Raw genomic sequence first — 23,567 nt, 5'->3', positions numbered from 1 at the left:
GACAGCATGTCTACTCCTGCTCATGGTGACTCTCCATGATCCTATGTCTTACAGTTTTCTCAGGGGCACTTGTGTGCATTGTTGAGTTTCCAGTTACCTAATTACCACCAAATCTACCAAGAGTTTATAAATGCCTTTCTGGATTGTGGACCTTATTCTATAGCATACTAATGTACATTATAATCACTACATTTTAGCTGATAGTAACTACTTGTTCTTCAAATCTTCCCATGAGAGTCTCCCATACTAAATAACCAGCCTCCCAAATAAAGAGTGAAGATCTTTTTCTTGAGTTCCAGCTGCAATATTAATAGCTCCAATTTGATGCCTCAGGGTGAAATTATACGCAACAAGCTTAAATGTATTTTATTCCCCTACATTTACATCAGATCCTTCTTCCCTGAAACACATTTCCTTAACGTCACAGCTGTTCACCAGTCACTCAAGCAGAAGGCTGGGTGTTATCTTTGATTATCCCCTCTATTTCAACACTACTCTCACAGCATCTGTTTAGATTCCGGGGTCTGCCAATTTTGTCCCAGAAAGGTCTCCAGATTCTACCGTCTTCTTACAAGCTATTTTGTCATTATTTTGGGTTTGGGCTTATCTCTTTTCTGGATGATTGATAGCTTAATTCATGTTTCCCTTTGATTTCTCTTCTATACAATTATCAGAATAATCTTATCCAAATATAAATCATAGAATATTACCCACTACTTAAATACCTTCATAGTCTACCTATAGCCTAAAGGTCATCTCTAGTCTCATCTGCTGGTGCCATTTCCTTCATACCATTATGCTTCAGAAATAATAACCACTTGTAGTTGACCCCTTTCAGCTAGGTGTTTCAGGATTCTTGTACACTTGCCTATGCTCTTTACTCTGTCTAGGATGTGCATACATCTCCAACTTTGCTGACCTGATATTACCTCCTATCTAAAGCCTGCCCTAATACCTTGTCCCTTGTCAAATTATTAACTTTCTCCTCTGTGCTACCATTGTGATTAGTACACGCTTCTATTATTACATTCAGGACAGTGCATTTTTATTTGTTTATGTCTATGTCTACCTCTAATCTGACAAGGTAGGGATTGCCTTAAAAGAAGAGTTCATGCCCACAGCAACTCTCATAATGTAAATCTATAAGCTAGAAGTATTGAACAAATGTTAACTGAATGAATATATGGATGAAGAATACAAATTATAATTTAACGTATCACTAAATAAAGCATTTATAATTTCTAATTCCTTAGCTTTTACTTCTATTCTTAAGAATAATTTATAGGGCTTCCCTGGTGGCGCAGTGGTTGAGAATCCGCCTGCCGATGCAGGGGATACGGGTTCGTGCCCCGGTCCGGGAAGATCCCACATGCCGCGGAGAGGCTGGGCCCGTGAACCGTGGCCACTGAGCTTGCGCGTCCAAAGCCTGTGCTCCGCAATGGGAGAGGCCACAACAGTGAGAGGCCCGCGTATCGCAAAAAAAAAAAAAAAAAAAAAAAAAAAAAAGAATAATTTATAAATTAAAGGTTTTTTTGAAGTAAACTAAAACCATTGTTCTTTTATATTTAATATTGCTATATAAATATGTTTGTGAATAAATTAATATATTTAAATATTCACATAGACTTTTTCATTATAGAACTAGTTAGAGGCAAGCAAAATGCACGGATTATTATTGACAATTGAGTGGACCTCAAAGTCACATGATTATTTAAAAGTTGCACTTAACATACTGAAATTATTTGCATACGTGAAGATTAAATGATAATATATTTCCAACTTCTGGCATGATGTTTGGTGTATAATTGGTGTGCAAGCAATGTTAATGCTGTGCCTTTCCTGACAGTTCCAAGTAAGCCACATATGGAGAGAGTAGATTTGCAGAAGTCAGCTTATCTTTTAGAGAGTAAGAGAGTCCAATTTCCATTTTCCTATTGGCTCCTTATCTAAACTATGGGAGACATAACAGCAGCACTGTGTATGCACAATGACCATACTCTTGTAATTTACATTATCAAAAGGAGTGCACTGGATACAACAAAACAGTGTTCTAACCCATGTGACTGTTCTTTTATCATTATTACATTTTTCTCCTTTATTGACTCATATTTCTTAGTTTTCTTCCCCTATCAATTTTCCCAAATATTGAATACATACACACATGCTTGTGTGCATGAGCGCGCACACACACACACACACACACTACAGCAAATTATTTTTCTTAGGAAAATAGGATCAGCTTTTAAATATAAACTTCAAATTGGCTGAGACATAGGTGATGAGAATTTGAATTTTACGTCTTTCAGAAAGACATAATTTATTTGTTTTCATTTATCTTTGGTATGTTGCTGTCCAAATCCCATCATCTAGGCTAGGTCAGATTTCCAAATCTCATTATAGAAGACATGTTTTGTAGGATGTCTTGCATTCTCCATTTAGTTGGACTTTGATCTCCTATCTTCAGATCAAAAGGTGATGGGAGTATTGCCTTAAAACACATTGTGAGCAACAGATTTGAGGCAGTGTGAGCTTGACCAAAAATCCTGTTATATATTCCTGAATGTTAATAAACATTTAAATTAATTTTAAAATTAGGCTTCATTCCTAGAGCAATGAATATTACATTGTTTCATAATGTTTCCCTCAGAAGCCTTTGTCTGTTAATTCTAAGACAGGGCTATTTGAAAAATAAACTCATGGGTAAGGATTTTTAGCTGATTCACTGGTGTAAAGACTGATGACAGTATAATTTAACTTATTTCAAATCTCATCCTACATTTTTATTGACCTTCCAACTTATTCTGTAAAAGGACCCTAAACATAACTGTGGCTTTGGATCTGATGATTTAGCATGTAAACAGCCTTTGCACATTAGTTGGTATTTTATGTTTCCACTTTAATTTTCTTATTTTAAGCTAAAAAAACCCCCAAAAATCAGAAGGTTATACATCTTTTCTGACCAAATCTGGAGATGTTGTACTGCCCCCCTCCTAAAGAAAAAGATACACAAATGTCATGATCATACAATATCTTTTTAAATATGTGTAAAAATTCAGAAAACTTTCCCAGGCTTTGGTAGGTTCTTTCCTTAAATAGAAGCAAGGTATTTCCCTTCCCACATAATTTCACAGCACACAAACCATAAACAAGAAAAAAAATATGCCTAATGTAAATAGATGTTGGCTGCCAATTTAATTCTTTATTTTATACTCTATTGTACAGTGTATGTATTATTTGAATTTTTATATTTGTATGAGTTATTTCATCCTGTTTAGGGTGTCCATTTAATTACCTAACATAGTTAGATATCTGTATAGTTTCATATGCAGATGGGTGCAAATATTAGTTGTTGATTTATGAACCAGAAAAACTGTCAGCATAGACAACACGGTTATTTCAAAAAGTGTAAATCAAGATATTTATGAAAATATTAATCAAAATATCTCTTGTTCTTCAAAGGAACAGAAGAAACAGATTTTCTTCTATTTGAGGAATTGTTTTGAAAATGCCCCAAACTGATGACTTGATTTCATTATTGAATTAAAAGAGAGAGAGAATATTCCATCTCTTATTACTACAACGGATATATCAAACAGAAATGATAATATTATTATTTTGAGTGTTTTTTTTCAAGTAAATTTGAGTCAACGTTTTTCTCTGAAATAAACTTACTGTAGTATGAGATGTTGTGAAACCTACAATCAATATGGATGACAGTAGAGGGTACTGGCCAGAATATACTGCCTACTGATGCCCTTAGAAAGTTTTTTTTTTTTCTTTTCTTTCCCCCCTAGCCTGGAAAGTAACCATGGAAACTGAATAGTAGACCAAATTAGAAAACAATATTAAACCAATCAGTGGGAAAAACCACCTAAAGATTTCAAATACTCCGGAATTCCCTGGTGGTCCAGTGGGTAGGACTCTGCGCTCCCAATGCAGGGGGTCTGGGTTCAATCGCTGATTGGGGAACTAGATCCCACATACATGCTGCAACTAGGAGTTTACATGACATAACTAAGAGCATGCCACAACTAAGAAGTCTGCATGCTGTAAGGAAGATCCCGCATGCCACAACTAAGACCTGGTGCAGCCTAAATAAACAAATGTTAAGAAAAAAAGATTTCAAATACTTCTATTAATATAAAATACTATCATTTTATAACTACTTCTAGACATCTTTGGGAGTACTATTGGGTTTCATTTTTTTAACTTATTATTTTTTAAATTAAAAAAAATTAGAGAAGTTTTAGGTTGACTGCAAAATTGAGTGGAAAGCATAGAGAGTTCCCATTTACTCCATACCACACATACACAGCCTCACTCACTCCACGTACCACATTGATGAACCTACACTGACACATCATCATCTAAAGTCTAGAGTTTATATTAGATTTACTGTTGGTGTTAAACATTCTATGGTTTTTGACAAGTGTGCAAGAACATGTATCTATCACTATAGTATCATACAGAATAGGTTCACTGCCTTAAAAGTCCTCTGTGCTCGGTCTATCCAGGGCACAATTCCTGGCAACTACTGAGCTTTTTACTATCTCCATAGTGTTGTCTTTTCTAGAAAGAGATATAGCTGGAACTATACAGTACATAGCCTTTGCAGATTGGCTTCCTTTATTGAGTAATACACATTTAAGTTTCCTCCATGTCTTTGTATGGCTCAATAGCACATTTTCTTTCAGGGCTGAATAGTATTCCATTGACTGTATGTATCACAGTTTATTTATCCATTCACCTACTGAAGAACATCTTGGTTGCTGTAAGTTTTGATAATTATGAATAAAGCTACTATAAATATACATATGTAGTCTTTGTGTGGATATGTTTTCATTTCATTTTGGTAGATAAATACTAAAGAGTGTGATTGCAGAATCATATATTTAAGAATATGTTTCATTTTGTAAGAAACTGACAACTGTCATCCAAAGTGGTTGTACCACACCGCATTCCCATCAGCAGTGAATGAGAGTTCTTGTTCCACATCCTCATAAGCATTTGGTTTTGTCATTGTTTTAGATTTTGGCCACTCTACTAGGTGTGTAGTGGTACACACCATTTTTAAATGAGTTGTTAATTTACTTATTGTTGAGTTTTAAGAATTATGTTTTTTTAAAATAATAGTCCTTTATCAGATGTGTCTTTTGCAAAATGTTTTTTACCATTCTGTAGCTCATCTTCTCATTCTTTTTATGTTGTCTTTTGCAGAATATATGTTTTTAATTTTAATGAAGTTCAGCTTATCTATTACTTCTTTCATGGGTTGTGCCTTTGATGCTATATCTAAAAAGTCATCACCATACTCAAAGTTATCTAGATTTTCTCCTACATTATCTTCTAGTAGTGATATAGTTTTGCATTTTACATTTAGGTTGACAACCCATTTCGAGTTAATTTTTGTGAAGGGTGTAAGGTCTGTGCCTTCTTTTTTTTATTTTTTATTTTTGCATGTAGGTTTCCAGTTGTTTCCACACCTTTTGTTGAAAAGACCATCTTTGCTCCATTGTACTGCCTGTGCTCCTTAGCACAGATCAGTGAATTTTTTTTCTGGGTTCTCTATTCTGTTTCATTGATCTATTTGTTTATTCCTTCATCATTACCACACTGTGTTGCTTACTGTAACTTTACATAAGTCTTGAAGCCAAGTAATGTCAGTCTTCTCACTTTGTTCTTCTTCAATACTGAGTTGGCTATTCTGTTTTGTTTTCTTTTTTGCCTCTCCATATAAACTTTTGAATCAGTTTGTCAATACCCATAAAATAAATTGCTGAGATTTTGATTGGGATTGTGTTGAATCTATAGAACAAGTTGGGAACAACTGATATCTTGACAATACTGAGTTTTCCTATTCATGAACATAGAATATCTCTTTATTTAGTTCTTCTTTGGCATCTTTTACCAGAGTTTTATAATTTTCATCATATAGGTATTATATATATTTTGTTAGATTTACACCAAAGTATTTCATTTTTGAAGGTGCTATCATAAACGATAATGTATTTTTAACTTCAAATTCTGTTATTGCTAGTTGGGTTCTATTTTAATCACACTAAAATATTCTTCCATGTTTGACTTATTTGAAGACAAACTAAATAAATGGTGTACTTCCCAGAGTATGATAGAAATCTTTTTGAGTAATCCACATGATGTGAAAAAATAAAAACTTTACAAAATGTGGTATTTTATGTAGCTATATAATAGATATATTTTCTGTGTAATAATAATATTATAAATATAAGTCTAATTAAGACTTTAAGTACATTTTCTCATTAATTCTTACAACATTCCATTAAGGTAAAAACTCATTCTTATCATTTTACAGATGAGGAAGCTGAGACTTCAAAAGATTAAAACACTTCTCCAAGGTCTCCAATGAGCAAGCAACAAACCTGAAATATACACTATGTCTGACTCAGAAGTCAACAAACCTAAATTCAACACTATTTTGACTCAAAAGCCCATGCTTTTAACACCTGAATATCATCACACCTTATTATTAAACATGGGAAATGCCCTGATGGCCAACATCCGTTTGGTAAATTTTGCCAAAATATTTCCATTTTTTCTTTCAATAGAAGGTCTTATTATTTTTATAGATGTTCCAACCTTCTTATGTTACTGTTAAAAGTTGACACGAAATGAAGATACCATGGGAGTTATTTAAGTTCGGTAAACATGCATGATATTTACAGTGAGGAACAATATACACAACAGCATTGAAATATATTTTCTTGCCAAAAAATATTTTGCAGGTTTTTGACTACTATGAGCACCTCCATCTCTTTATATATTTTCTTGCTATATCTCTTTTATCTACTGTCATTAAGGTGTGTTTTCTTTTTCCCTTTTCAGAGAGAACTCTTAACTCCAATCCCCACTTCATCCTTAACTTTTCATTTCAGAAGTAACATCCCTTGTCCAGTTCTGTATCATCTTGTTTAGACCACTGTAACAATCAGCATATGTGACTTTATTCCAAACTAAACTGTCTTCTTATTGAGGGCAGAAGATATATAACTGACCAGTGATAACGTGGGAGTTAGGGGCACCTACCCTCCATGCAGTAAAAAAATCCAAGTATAAGTTATAGTTGGTACTTTGTGTAGATAGTTCCTCCATATACGTGGTTCCTCTGTATCTGCGTTTTCATATCTGTGGATTCAACCAACCACAGATTGTGTAGTATCATAGTATTTATTAATGAAAAAATTCCTTGTATAAGTGGACCTGCACTGTTCAAGACCCGTGTTGTCCAAGAGTCAACCATGTATGTATGTATGTGTGTGTCTCCGTGTGTGTGTGTTTATGTATATTCCTGACCTTCCCGAGGATTGTCTTCCTGTTGGGCTTTGTTGTGGTGCTGAGCTTCCTCCTGGGGAGCTATCTGGGGACAATGCTGGCACCAGGCTCGGTCACCTCTGTACCACTCATTAGTCATCTGGTTGGTGGTGGCCAGGTACAGACAAAAGCACAGGTTATATATATATATATATATATATATATATATATATATATATATATGTGTGTGTGTGTGTGTGTGTGTGTGTGTGTGTGTGTGTGTGTATACCTTTTGCCTATATATGTATATGTACTTTTATGTATAAATAGAGAGAGAGAGTTAGCACTTGTTGCAAACTAGATTGTTTAAAAACATTTACTCTTTTCTCCCACTTTTTTGGGCGGAATTCACTTTCCTACCTCTTTAAATCTGGGCTTGCCAATTGACTTGATTTGGCCAATGAATTTTAGCAGACAGGAAGCAAGGAAATCTTTAAACATGTCTGTATGGTTGAATTTTTATCCTATGCACTTCTGTCATTGTCAAGAAAACACCATATCTGGTCTAGGGTACTGGTGTCAGAAGAATGAATGATGCATGAATTCAAACTCAGCCTAGATCAGCACACCGTCAGCCTACGCACAGACTTGTGAAAATAAATAATTGTTGTATAAGCTAATGAGTTTGAGAATGGTTAAGATTACCACTGTGTCCAAGAAATGATATAGTACCACATTCAGAAAACAATTTATTTATATAAACAGGTACCTCTTTGCACATAGTCAGATTGGCACTATTCCAAAATTCTGAATAGTTTTAGTTCTGATAGGTTTAATTAAGATTTCTTTCTCAGTTGAGATAAGCAAAAATAACATTGGGATTTTATTTAATCAAACAAATAACTTTATTCTCTTCTGCCATTAAAGATCAAGTTCTAAAATATAAATACCTCACATATCTCACATCTTACCTTCTGCTTATAACAGATAAGGAAAAACATTTTAGTCTCCAATGATTCTTTTACTTGCGTTGATATTTCACTTTGATTTGAAATATCTTCCCCAGTTAGGGTGGATACAATGAATAACCATGAATATAATATGTATAAAATTAAATTATTACTGGCATTGAGGGAAAAGACACATTAATTTGATTAGAAATTGTGATGATTATAGATTATCTGACAAAGGCCCTGTACAACCTACAAAAGTGTATTTGTCAATCAGCCAACTATATATACCTTGGACCTATGGAGAAATATGAAGTGTGAAGCAATGTAGTGCAGGGGAAAGTGACCCTCTCAGAAGCAATAGCTCATAGTTCCACTTTGGGCTCAGGCACTACCTATAGTGACTGTGAGAAAAATCGATCTTTATGGGACTCAATTTCCTCATCTTGGAGGAAATGAGTATAATTGATTCAATTACCTCAAAAGCCTCTCCCAACTCCAATGTTCTATAATTCCATTATTTAAATAAATACTAGTCCCTGTCCTAAGGGGAAAATTGGAAAAGCTGTCTACCTGGGAGTGGGTGGAATGATCTTTTGCTCCCATGGGGAAAATGAATATCTTTCAGTCTCACAGATTCATATGTGTCTTTTGCAGCAAAGCATGACCTGCTCTTTCTCATCTCTCCAGTCTTATCCAGGACTACACCATAGCTTTTTCTCTTTCCATTTCTGCTACACATCCAGGAATTCTAACAACTCCTCAAATATAACTTGTCATCTATACACACTGGTCATGCTGTCCAGCTTCCAGCCTCAGTAACTCCTACTCAGCTTCAGGTCTCAGTCCATGTTCACTTCCTCAGGAAAGGTTTCCTTGAGGCCTGCATTAGGTGCCTTGTTACAGTCTCCCAAAAGCACATTCTCTCTTTCATTTTTAGCACTCTTTATAATTATTTGTTAACTGTCAGTCTTTGTCCCATTAGACTGAAAGCAGTGACTTAGTCTCTTATTTTTTGCTATGTACCCTATCCTCTTCATGATGCCTAGGCACATAGTTGAAACTCAATGAATATTTTTAAATAGACATTACTTTTAATATTCTACTGCCACTCATTCTCATTCTGGGGGTATAGAAACAAAAAGCTTAGTCCTCACAGCAGACTGTGATAAACAAAGTCAAATTGAATATTTTAGGAGCAGTAGTTTTCTGAAGAAACTTGATGTATTGAATGTAAAAATAGAATAAATCCTTTAAGCCAATAAAAAGCAACAATGAAAATAATAATACTTATTCAAGTAAAGTTTCCATGGGTCATACTTAAAAGCTGTCTTTATTCTGAGGGCAGATTGAAATGTTATCATGAAAATCCCACATATAATACTATGTGTTACTTAGTAGTTTTTCCAAGAAAGAGAAACACTTTTAACAGATTACAAGATTTCTTAAAGAAAATGAAAATGATATGAAGAGAAGAAATATCTCAAAAGACACAATAATGAGAAAATCCAAGGGGGCTCACTGGTTCTGTGTTAGCAGACCACCACCAGATAGAAAGGTGTCACATCTGGAGGAAATTCTGAGAGAGGAGTTTATCTTGAGAACTCACACAAAGCATGTCCCGCTGATAGCATATCAGTTTACTATAAGGAAGGAATATTGAGTGTAATATTCTTGGACTGTATAATAAACATATCAATATTTAATTTACCAAATCTAATAAAAGAATGTTAGAACTCAAAGTAAATGCAGAGACTATTTTGTCCAAGCTCGTTGTTTTAAAGATAAACTTTCCTTTCAGCAAGTATTGAATCAGTGATATATATGGCATACCTTAGAGGAAAATAGTTATTTACACAAATGAACTTAGATTCCAATCTAATCACACAAACACTGAAATATATCTCTGTAACACGGTAATATTATGTTTGTATATTACAAATAATTTAGTTCCTAAAAAACTAAAAAGCTTATTTTCAGTGTAATTAAAAATTATTTTCATTATTTACGGAGTGCATTTTAAGAGTCTGTCAAATCATCATCTAAATATGTTCTTTAGATGACTTTGATCTCATTAAATTGAATTCACTTGAGTTAAAGAACAGGATATGGGGAAATAGGAAATACTTATAAATTAAAAAAATGATATAACTTTGCCTTACATAATTTTATTTCACTAATTTGATTTTATAGCACTGGAAAACTAAGAAATACAATACGTGAGAAGATTTGGGGGATTCATAAATTTCTAACAAAGTCTCTAAATATCTTTATTTATCATTCATTCATCATTAGTTTTCTGCTTTAAAGTATAGTTTTAAAATTAAATATTTAAGAATCAATTGCTAATAACATAGTAACTCTTTAATACTGAAAGCCATTTTGGTTTAGCATTAATCTCAGTGAGCTTTTTTGCAGATTACAGTTTGATATATTTATTGGACCATCCATTTGAATTGTGGTAAGTACTATGGGGGTATAATGATGGATTGTTCAGAATCTTTGTTTCACTGTACTAACTAAAAGGACAAAAACCTACACATACCATTAGCTCTTTTGCCAGATACCATTGTATATCTCCACTATATAAATATCCTTATATGATTAATTCTTTTTTTAACTGACTCGAATCAGAAATATAACAAGGCTTAATCTTGGGATTCTATGAATGGTGATTTTGGAGAAATATCCTAATAAAGAGATGGAAAAAATCACATAAGTGGAACAAAACTTTAAAATCTCATATAACTGGAGAAAAAAAAGAATGTGTTCAGTTTAAATAAAACTCAGTCCCTCACAAGAACAAGTCAGGTTTTCTTAGGCAGGTACCAGCAGGATTAAGAAATAAGTAATTGATTATAACGAATTTTTACTTTGTACCACCTTTCTTAAGACTAAAAATGTTTTAATGAAAAAACAGAAAAATGAATGCAATTTTCAGCACTTCTTTTGTTCCTTGGGTATAAATTTACCTTGCTATAATCTCTATTATATCACTGACACTCTTGTTTGTAATACCTCAACCTACTTAAAATAAAAAAAAAGAAAAACTTGAAATCTGCAAAGTATAACCACTTAAGCACTTCAAAAATAAATTCCGAGAATATACTATTCTCTTCTACTTAAAGCTATTTTAAATGAAACATTGTTCTTGCCCTCTCGTCAAAAACTATCAAAACATTTTCCTCATAATCTTTTTCTTATTTCTCTCAAAATAATAATACCATTAAAAATAAAACAGCTTATATTAGTACTCATTTTGAAACATTACTTGGTAATGTTAGCACAGAAATTTGTTTACAGGTTCATTGGGGTGTAACTGACAAACAATAAACTGACCATATGTAAAAGGTGCAGTTTGATTAATTTTAACATATGTATACACCTATGAATCATTACCATAGCAAAGGTAATGAGCATTCATCTATCTAACACAAAATGTTTCTCTGGCCCCTTGGTAATCAATTCCTCCAATGCCCCAAAAATAATCTGCTTTCTGTTACTACGAGTTTTAGTTAGCATTTTCTAGAATTTTGTATAAATAGAATCATGCAGGATATACTGGTTTTTTTTGGTTTTGGTTTTGGTTTTTTTGCGGTACGCGGGCCTCTCACTGTTGTGGCCTCTCCCGTTGCGGAGCATAGGCTCCGGACGCGCAGGCTCAGTGGTCATGGCTCATGGGCGCAGCCACTCCACGGCATGTGGGATCTTCCCGGACCGGGGCACGAACCCGTGTCCCCTGCATTGGCAGGCGGACTCTCAACCACTGCGCCACCAGGGAAGCCCCGGATTTACTGGGGTTTTTTTGTTTGTTTTGGTTTTTTTTGGTCTGGATCTTTTCACTGAGCTTGATCATTTTTATTTTTATCCATGTTTTGCATATGTTAATAGCTTTTTCCTTTTTTATTGATGAGTAGCACCCTATTCTGTTTATATATTCACCTATGGATAAATATTTAAATTTCTTCTAGTTTGGGGAGATTGTTAAAAATATATATGCTATGTATACTTATACAAGTCTTTGTAGACATTTGCTTTCATTTCCCTTGGGAAAATGTCGAGGAGCAAAATGTCTGGGTCATATGGTAGGCATGTGTTTCAAAAGTTATTATAACATTTTATGTTCCTACCAACAGTGTTTGTGAAGTCTAGTTATTCCACTTCCTTGGCAGGTCAATACTTTTAATCTTCACCATACAGTTGGTATATAGTGGTATCTCCTTGTGGTTTTAATTTGCATTGCCTTTATGATGATGATGTTGAACATTTTTTCCAAATGCTTTTGAGCCATCTGTATCTCTTTTTTGGTCAAGTGGATGGCCAGTTCTTTTACCGATTTTAAATTGGATTATTTTCTTTATCCTATTATTGAGTTATTAAAATTCATTATATACTCTGTATACAAGTTCTCTATTGGGATGCTCAAGATCAGTATGGTCAGGTTCTGGTGAGGACCCTCTTCCTGTCTCACAGGCAAGCACCTTCCCTCTGTTTACTCACATGGCCTTTTCTCATTGTGAGTACTTGAGGAGAGAGAGCAGGCTCTCTGGTGTCTCTTCTTATAGGGCACTAATCCATCATGTAGGTTCCCCCTCATGACCTCATTTAAGTCTAATTACCTCCCTAATGCTCCACCTCCAAATACCATCACATTAAGGGTTAGGGCTTCAACATATGAATTTTGCGGGGTGGACACAAACATTTAGTCCATAGCATATAATATGTTTTTGGTCTGCTAGCTAAGAAAACTTTCCTTAAGCCAAGCTAACTATGCTTTTCTGCTAGTTTTTTTTTTTTCCCAAAAGTTTTGTAGCTTTAGCTCTTATATTTAGGTCTATAATCCATTTCAAGTTAACTTCTGTGTATTGTGTGAGTAAAGGGAAGGTTGAGGGGTTTTTTTGTTTGTTTGTTTTTGGGTTTTTTTTTTTGCTTTTTTTGGCATGTGGGTATACAATTGTTTCAGTATTACTCATAAAAAAAAAAAAGAATATCCTTTCCCCATTGAATTCTTTAGCACCTTTTTTGAAAATCAACTGACTGTATATATGTGGGTCAATTTCTGAAGTATTCATAACAGAAATCTTAAGAAAGAGAAAATAATCAAAAACAATTTACATATTTTTACCATTATCCTGCAACATGATTTCAGTGATAACTAAACAAGATTATGTCTCAGTGTCATAATTACCCATGTAGGAACCAAGGAACTGATGCTATTTTCAAAACATCTCAATCAATCTCCTGATATGATTTGAGAATTTAAAAAAAAAAAAAAACACCTGGGACCAAAACTTAATTCATAAATAATGGCAGTAAGGCATGGGTCCTAAGATTAATAAAGAATGTTGCCCATTGTGGATGTACACTATTAGTAGAAGGTGATTACAGAACTCTAATATTTCTATGTTTCCTTTCCTGAAAAAAAATAAAGAATGTATTGAATATTACTTTCTCAAATATAACTGTTCCTTTCTATGAGTACACATTGTCCCTGGGACCCATCCATGGTGTTTTTCCACCCTAAAAGAAAAAAAAAATAAAATAAAGAAAGAAATATATCTGATTCTGCAAGCATTGAACTGTAATATAGATCTTCCCTTTTTTTTCTATGTTGAAAGAATTAAATAACAAAGAGATGGCAAGTGTGTTAATCAGGGCTTAATTAGCTATAAGTGACATAAACTGAACTCACCATGGCTTAAATGAGGAAAAGTTTATAGCCTTATACAGTTGGAAAACCAAGGTCTAGTATTCCCTTCAGGCACTTAGGAGTTTCAATTTTTTCTAAAATACTGTTTTTCATTTTTTCCATCTGCTGGTTCTGCTGCTAACAGAAGTTCACCACCAGTAGGCACCAAGTTAAATGACCCTTAATATACCACTTCAAAAAAGAGATTTTCTTTCACCTGGAATCTGTATCAATTGCCCCAGATCCTAAACTGTTAACCATATCAAAAGGAATTCTGATTAGTTCAGCCCAAACCTATAGAGCCATACAGAAGTGGAAGAGATAAAGTTCATCAAGCCTAAAGTAGTTCAGCTCTTAGAAGAAAGTGGAAAGACTGCTGGGCAAGCAAAAAAGCAGATGCTGGCAAACAGAGTGAGAAAAAATATTTACTCTTTTGAATTAATTTATGTCATAAATAATTTGGATAAGATATCTTTACTAATTTTTTTAAGAAAAGTTTTTTAAAAAATAAACTATGTATGAAATGTCAATATATTTGAAAACTATTATCTAGATCCTAGAAAAATTTCTAACAAAATATAAATAATCAAAATTAATCCAGGAAAAGATATGAAGAGACTTATAGCCATAGAAAAAAATTAAATTTCCTAAATATTTACCTTTGAGTAAAAATGACCAGGTGGTTTTACAGCTAAGTTCTCTCTTACTCTCAAAGACAAAATGTACAATAAAACACAAGTTTAATTTACAGGAGATCCACTTTTAATGCTATCTCATGCAAAATCTATAGATGATAAGAAAAAGATATCTTTAGATCAAATCTGGAAAGTTTTTTTAGCAGGTGTTCCTTTTAGAACCAACAGACTACTTAACAGAGAGCATGGTAATTATGAAAATTATTTTTAGTAGGCGAAGCTGTAAAGCTATCTGCACATCAAAATTTGAAACTTCTCAAAATGAACCCTACTTCAACTTTGAGCTCAGGTTTTATATTATGGAGGATGCAAAAACATGATTTTCACAGTAGGAAAATGAAACTTTTGAGGACATACTTTACCCTGTATTACATCATATTATATAGGTCAACTCATTTGTTCAGCTTTATTAAACAATCATTAATTACCTATGATGATATAGCAGGGGGTTGCTAATGGAAATATAAAGATGAATAGGATGCATTTCATCTGGTTATGTAGTATATATGATACAGCGTTTATAAAACAGAGTATCTTTTCTTTTGTAATGGGGGGAGTTAAGGAAGGCTTCACAGAAGAAGAAATATTTGAACATTGTCTCACGGCATGAGTGATGTGATACTGAGTTAGAAATAGAATATGGATCCAGATAGAATTTATTGAGTGTAAGGAGAAGTGTGAAACAACTTGCTGGGTTCAGAGAATTATGGATTGTTTTATAAAATTGGATTGTAGGGAGAAAAAAGGTAGAAGATAAGATCTGTGGAGCTTCTGGACTTCATCTTTAGGCAATAAAAAGTCTGGAAACATTTTAAGCTGTGAGCTTTAATAACTGCGTTCTTTGCTGAAGCATTGTCGTTAATGATTAATACAGTTTCTAAGGTTTAAATCACTTCAGACTTTCTAACAGTTTAAGTTTCTTAGGGTGAAGAAAATAATAAAACCAAGAGGAATATAAGTTACAGGGGAAAAGTAAGGAAAAAGAAAACAATCAAGACATAGATACTTGCAACAGAAGCTGAGCATTCTTTAAACTTTGTAACTTTGTTTTATTTACTGGGGATAGATGTGGATTTTAAATGGAGGAAGAATATATTTAAATCATAATCAGGATAACCTTTTTATTTTTTTAAACTGATATTTATACAGATTTCCTGAACTATTCAAATTAATATAGTACCAAATTTAGTCTCAAGTTAAAAACAGAATGCATGTGTCCTGTCTCCCTGACAACATCATGCATTCATTTCCCCGTGCCAGGATACAAAGGCATGGCAAGCCGATGTTTGAAAAAATAAAGTCTGTTTAAAAATTATTATTATGCAAGTAATAGAATTCTGTCTACTTAATAATCCATTGTTTAATTGATAAGATAGAGAATAATGACTTTTACAATAGAAAAATAAATTCAAGCAGCATAACTTTGTGATGGTCTCTTTCACATTTTTATCTTTTAAAGCATAGAATTTAACTTAATAACATATACATATTTTCAGTCAGAATTTCAAAATTGCATTTCTAATATGTACATTGTGTGTATACCTGTATATCCACTGTCTCTATTTGACTTTTAAAAAGTTAATCGTGGGCTTCCCTGGTGGTGCAGTGGTTGAGAATCTGCCTGCCAATGCAGGGGACACGGGTTCGAGCCCTGGTCTGGGAAGATCCCACATGCCACGGAGCAACTAGGCCCATGAGCCACAACTACTGAGCCTGCATGTCTGGAGCCTGTGCTCCACAACAAGAGAGGCCGCAATAGTGAGAGGCCCGTGCACCATGATGAAGAGTGGACCCCGCTTGCCACAACTAGAGAAAGTCCTCACATAGAAACAAAGACCCAACACAGCCAAAAATAATAAATAAATAAATTAATAAAAAAAATAGTTAATTGTGTGTCAAAGATATGATTTCACAATGTTTGCATCTATCTCTTATAAATGGAACTAAAACAAAAGATTATGTTACACACATGTAATTCATCATTAATCTGCAAAACTATCAATATTGGGATGGGCAGTAGCAATTTAACACTTTTGTGATCTGTAATTTACATAGGAGTTGATAATCTGAACACTGATACCATGTATTTGATCTGAGAGATACACTGACGAATTACAAAATAAAAATAAAAATAGTAATAATTGGTTCCCTGGATTCTTTAAGAAATTAAGTCTTTACTTTGTATTTAAGTATTTAATAATTAGTAGATTTTTTGCCAGTCAATTTGTGTAAAGTTTATAAAATCACATTGTCTATTCTGGGAAAGGCTAGGAGTCCAGAGCGTCTACAGCACAGGCATTGTATAGTGGACTGAAGGAGAGATTAGGTATGCAAAATATACACATTTTAAAGGGAAAAAAAAAGCAATTTTATTTAAAGAAAAGTGAAATCAACATGTATAGTTAATTTAAAGAGGCAAGTATTTTGTTGAAATACATTCTTATATGCTGGGAAACTTTTATTTTATAGATACAATTAAACCTAAATTTAAAAGTATTCTCTGGTTTTATTAAGATAACATATTTCCCAAAGTAGCAATTTATCATTACCTTTGTAGTTAACCTTGAAGCCAATAGATCCGACACTTTCATCTGTTTGAAGGTGCAGCCACATTTGGCTACTCATGCTTACTATCAAGTCTGGCACAAAGCTTCCAGTCAGCCTAAAAATAGATGGACAGAGAAGGGAGAAATGGATTATTAAAATACCCTCTGTATGCAAATTATGAGACAGATGTGTTTCTCAATACTTTCTTGGCTAGAAGCAAACAACTGTCAGATAAACTTATAAGACTGTGTTGTTATAACAGAACAAACAACATAATTTAGTGATCAAGGTTTATTATAAACAAGTACTATTTTATGTGTTTAACTAGGTTAGATCTTTCATATCCCTGAGGCAAGATACTAAATTTTATTTTTTTTAATTTATTTATTTTTAAAATTTTATTGCAGTCTAGTTGATTTACAATGTTGTGTTAGTTTCTGCTGTACAGCAAAGTGAGGCAGTTATACATATATACATATCCACTCTTTTTTAGATTCCTTTCCCATATAGGTCATTACAGAGTACTGAGTAGAGTTCCCTGTGCTATACAGTAGGTCCTTGTTAGTTATCTTTTTTATATATAGTAGTGTGTATATGTCAATTCCAATCTCCCAATTTATCCCTCCCCCGTCCTCACCCCCCATAACCATAAACTGTTTTCTACATCTGTGACTCTATTTCTGTTTTGTAAATAAGTTCATTTGTACCATTTTTTTTTACATTCCACATCTAAACGACATCATACGATATTTGTCTTTCTCTGTCTGACTTACTTCATTCAGTATGACAATCTCTATGTCCACCCATGTTGCTGCAAATGACATGATCTCATTCTTTTTTTTTTTAAAGCTGACTAGTAATCTATTGCATACGTGTACCACATCTTCTTATCCGCTCCTGTGTGAATGGACATTTAGATTGCTACCATGTCCTGGCTACTGTAAATATTACTGCAACGAACACTGGGGTGTGTGTATCTTTTTGAATTATGGTTTTCTCCAGATATATGCCCAGGAGTGGGATTTCTGGATCATATGGTAGTTCTAGTTTTAGTTTTTTAAGGAACCTCCATATTGTTCTCCATAATGACTGTACTAATGTACATTCCCACCAATGGTGCAAGAGGGTTCCCTTTTCTCCACACTGTCTCTCACATTTATTGTTTGTTGATTTTTTGATGATGACCATTCTGACCGGTGTGAGGTGGTACCTCATGGTACTTTTGATTTGTATTTCTCTAATAATTAGTGATGTTGAGCATCTCTTCATGTGCCTGTTGGTACAGGGACATTTTGTCTGCAGTAGCTTCACGCATTTAGGAGAAGGGACGACAGGGTTAGGAACTGGAGCCTCTTTCTGCTCTAGAAAGTTCTGCACCTATTTCATATTCCTTGTCATTTCTAGATGTCTGTCTGCTTATCTTTTTATTCTTTGATACTTCCTACGTTTCCTTGTTCTTTTTTTTTCATTTCCACAATTTCCAAAAAGGTATTTGCCCTCTTATTTTTTTTAACATCTTTATTGAGTGCAGTTGCTTTACAATGGTGTGTTAGTTTCTGCTTTATAACAAAGTGAATCAGCTATACATATACATATATCCCCATATCTCCTCCCTCTTGCATCTCCCTCCCACCCTCCCTATCCCACCCCTCTAAGTGGTCACAAAGCACTGAGCTGATCTCCCTGTGCTATGTGGCTGCTTCCCACTAGCTATGTATTTTACATCTGGTAGTGTATCTATGTCCATACCACTCTCTCACTTTGTCCCAGCTTACCTTTCCCCCTCCCCATGTCCTCAAGTCCATTCTCTATGTCTGCATCTTTATTCCTGTCCTGCCCCTAGGTTCTTCAGGACCATTTTTTTTTTAAGATTCTATATATATGTGTTAGCATACTGTATTTGATTTTATCTTTCTAACTTCACTCTGTATGACAGGATCTAGGTCCTTCCACCTCACTACAAATCAGTTTTGTTTCTTTTTAATGGCTGAATAATATTCCATTGTATATGTGCCACATCTTCTTTATCCATTCATCTGTCGATGGACACTTAGGTTGTTTCCATGTCTTGGCTATTGTAAATAGAGATGCAATGAATATTGTGGTATATGACTCTTTTTGAATTATGGTTTTCTCAGGGTATATGTCTAGTAGTGGGATTGCTGGGCATTATGGTAGTTCTATTTTTAGTTTTTTAAGGAACCTCCATACTGTTCTCCATAGTGGCTGTATCAATTTACATTCCCACCAACAGTGCCAAGATACTAAATTTCAGATCATTGAAAATCTTATACTTCCTTTTAAACTGAAAAGAAAAAAAGAATCTATAAAAATCTTTAACTTGTTTTTTTAACACCAGGAATGTACTTTTTGACATTCAAGTTTCACAGAACTTTGTTCTAAAGAAACATTGTGAAAAACATTTAAGCACTGTGCAAAACAATAAAATGGCAAGGAGTATAATATAAACCTTCACAATACTGATGTCAGGCTAGTCATGTCATGTATGTTGTATTGGGAATAATTTTATTTTAAAGAATATTCTGCTAATGCATCACTGAATCTATGTATTAATAATCTCATTCAGCAATGCTCAATTTTATAACCCTAACAGGGGAAATTACTTAATGTTTCCTCTGTCATCAATAATGTTTTAGTCACATATTTGAACCGAAGCCAAGGGTCATATAAAGCTGGAAAGCAAATGGGTAAATAAGACCTTGAGCGGAGAAGTCTGTCAAGAATACAAAGAGAAGAAAAAAAAATGGATTCACTACTGAGTGAAATATCCATAATGATTAGGACTTCTAAATTACATACTAAAAAAATAGGTTTTTAAAAGAAGAAATTCTTAAGTGTTTACCCACTTTATTGCTAAAACCGTGAAGATTTCTGAAAAATTGCATGAGGAGAGAAGGTATAAAGTTTCCCTTCCTAAGAGAGGAGTGTCCTCGATGGAGGCTATACTATAATTAGACCAGCAGAGGGCAACATGGAGGACTTGTATCCTTGAAGCCACCATGGCAGCAAAATGTCCTGCTCACTGGTCAGCCACCAAAACTATAGAACATGATCAGCAGACTGCATTAGCAATACAGCTATGCCAGCAGTGCCCAGTATTACAGAATTTATGGGAATCCATCACAAATGAACCCAGTTAAATATTATGATTCAATTATGGGATTGTGCATAATATTAAGGAATAGTGTGAGATATAAAGATACTATAAGATATTATGGAATTTTAGACTATATTCACTTTCTTCCTGCCAAAGCAAATTTAAAATTATTAGAATGTAAAAGATACGAACACATACATCCTCCTTTGTAACATATGTGTATATCTGTAGGTATTCATATACATATACATACGCATTATCGTTTGAAAACTTTGTGGCATGTGAACTTTCAATTTTCAAATTGATGAGTTCAAAAGAACTAGTCTTTTGAGCTATGGTAAAGAGACAGGTTTATGGGCAAGAGTGAGGACTTAAGCTCAGAGACATGAAAGAAAGTAAAGTAAATCCATTATAAAATGGGCATGAGAGCTTAAAACTATAGGATGTGCATCAGCTATACCATATCAAATATGTCAACAATCTATCTCATAGTGAATATTAAAAGACACCTTTTTATGAGATTAAATTGTTCCTCTTTATTATACCCTCCTATATCCATCTCAATCCTGAACTCTTTTACCAGTCCAAAACCTCTAGCACATATAAGTTTGTCAGTATTTCATAAAGAACAGCTAACATATATAGACTAATCGTTCCACTGCCAATTTGTTCTATTGGCCATGATTCTACCTAGTTCCCACCCCATTGGTGGTGTAAGGGTAAATATAAATCTAAAAAAAAAAAGGATTAAACATTTCCCCAATATCAGAAGGTAAAGAAAAATTCCCCTTTCTCTCTAGCATTTCTCTTATGAAACTTGAAATTATAAATGATAATGTTTGTTACAGATGTATGTAAATCTTTTAAGCTAAATAAGCCTCTTGTCATTTTTTGCACTACATGAATGACTTTCTTGCAGGCCTTAGTGTTACCTCTTTGAAATGTGAACATCAAGGAAAATGTCACCCTGTCTCCCTGTTTCTGTGGGAGTTTAAGCCTAGGCATATAGCTTCATGATGTTAATTTCCTGCTTTTCATAAAGATAGGAGAAGTTCTATTTTCCCTTTTGATAAGGTCAATTAACATGTATTTAAATGGATTGTATCTGCCTGATATATAAAGGGTAAGATTTAGTTCTCTTTGCAATCTCTTTAGCAGATTGCCTATGATGTCCATCACAGTCTAGGTGAATGCTTATTCAATATTAAAACTGTTTCATTCTTTCTACATTTTGTGGAGAGGCTTGACTGGGTTGGCAGGAGATGTTATTGTTAATTATATTTCTCCAACAATTTGGTGATGAGGATGGGATGCAAATGGCAGTTCCAAAATTAAGTGGACCAGATGAAGTTCATACGGCCACATAACAGTAGTTTAAGAGACCCTAAATTATAAAAAGTCTCCCTCCTAGTGCTCTGCTCTTTTGGAATACTAGCTAGATGAACCACCCTCTGCAAATTTAAGATTTTTCTATTGAGTAAGCATGGGTAAATTGGGCTCTAAAATCCCTGCAGGATCATGATTAGCTTTGATGATGGAAAAATATGGGAAGACAGGAACGTTGCCTGCAGTTCTTAAACAACTACTATCTCTGTCACATTTGGAATACTTATGAGAATACAGTCTTTCAAGATTTATGAGGGATTTAGGAGGTCCACATTATAAGCAAATTAATTGCTGGTATTTACTGGATGGACATCATTCTAAGAGTAAAGTTAAAAATGATTTGGAAAGCCAGAAGGAAAGACTGAGGAAAATGGACAAGGAAATTTGAGAATTAAAGGTACTTTCTTGTCCACAGAGCCCTCTTCTTTCTTTCTTTGCTGTTTCTGCTCGCTCTTCTCCCCCTACATCTCTTTATTCTTCTTGCTTCAAACAAACTCCTGGGAAGAGGGAAGTGATGATCTAAAAGATCATCACTTCCCTTTATCAGTACACTTCCCCACAAAGAAGGCTGATGGCATGACTTTTTTAGCTGGTACTGAATCACCAGCCCTGTTTGAGAACACAGGCTTGTAATCCTCATATCCTAGCTCTGAGTCTACTCTTTGTCCTAGCATAGAGTCTACCTCCAGGAGTCTCCTATCATCCATACACTATGGATATAGGAAAGCAGAAATTATGAGTCTCTTATCATCCATACACTATAGATCTAGGAAACCAGAAATTATGAGTCTCTTATCATCCATACACCATGGATCTAGGAAAGCAGAAACTATAAGTCTCTTATCATCCATACACTATGGATCTAGGAAAGCAGAAACTATAAGGAGATATATTTAGGGACGAGTTGAGAACTTGAATAAAATACTCTGTACCTATATGAAAGTGACAGGATGTAGAGTAGTTTCACTAGTCACTTGGAAAAAAAAAAAGAAAAAAAAGTACTAGGTTGATAAATATACCAGCACAAGAAAGAAGCCAAATAGTCATATAATTCTACTTTTTTTTTTGGTCACAATATGTGGAAAACCAGCTCTTCTTATCTGATCATCAGTGAAGCTAATGCCATTGAGAAGCTACCCAGCCTATTCACGTGAAAGCTTCGCTTCCTCTTTTCCAGAAGTTTGCAGAAGTACTACACAGTGTGTTTTTACTTTACAGACCCACGTTTGGGGATGTGCACAAGCTACCGTGGGGGATTCTGCAACCAGCAGACTTTGCTCCTTTGACAGAGCAAGCACACTGGGGACCAGAAGATGACCCATCCCATCAAGGAGTAGCAGCTATCTACCACCCTCCACAACTGTGGAAGAACCAGGGGCTTGGGTGACCCATTAGAAGAGACTGCTCACAGTCTTTCCTCTAAAGATGAGCTGGGAGAAACTGCAGTGTTGTATCCACAAAACAGATGAGTCCCCATTATTTCCTATCTAAAATTTCTATCTGTTGAAATTTTCTCAAAATTTACTGGCCTGGATCCAAGGGCCGATAAAAATTGTCCCCTGGTCCTATCCTTTGCCTTTGCTCTCTTGCTGGTTATCCTAACTCAAATTAGGAGAAAGGGAGAAGGTTGGTAAGGACAGATTACTACTCAAATCTTAGCAGCAACTACTCAGTTGGGGAACAATCTAGAAAAAATATGAAGAAGAAAAGAAGTTATAAACTGCTGCGTTAACTGTTCAGTTAATACTGTTTACTAAAGAAAATAAACTTTACTCTGGCCAATCTGTGAAGGCAGCAAAGAAGAGAAAACCATATGTTATTATTCCAAGAAACTGGGACAGTGGAAAAGAGATTGAAGAAAAGAGACTCCAGAAGATGCAGAAATTGAAGAAACA

The 23,567-nt window shown here is 34.3% G+C and overlaps 1 protein-coding gene across 3 annotated transcripts in view; it reads right to left on the bottom strand.

The window, feature by feature from the left end:
* CSMD3 (CUB and Sushi multiple domains 3) overlaps window positions 1–23,567 on the bottom strand; it is a gene marked incomplete at both ends in the record, with an annotated part of 1,109,686 nt that overhangs the window by 517,925 nt on the left and 568,194 nt on the right. For all 3 annotated transcript variants that reach the window (XM_082600704.1, XM_082600705.1, XM_082600706.1), the window contains one exon: window positions 17,171–17,283. In XM_082600704.1, coding sequence (XP_082456830.1) covers window positions 17,171–17,283 — 113 coding nt within the window. The remainder of the gene's footprint in view (window positions 1–17,170; window positions 17,284–23,567) is intronic.

Source organism: Mesoplodon mirus (genome assembly GCF_964341445.2).
Source record: "Mesoplodon mirus genome assembly, chromosome: 16".
Taxonomy (NCBI): Eukaryota; Metazoa; Chordata; class Mammalia; order Artiodactyla; family Ziphiidae; genus Mesoplodon; species Mesoplodon mirus.
This window is presented reverse-complemented; position numbering and strand designations above follow the sequence as displayed.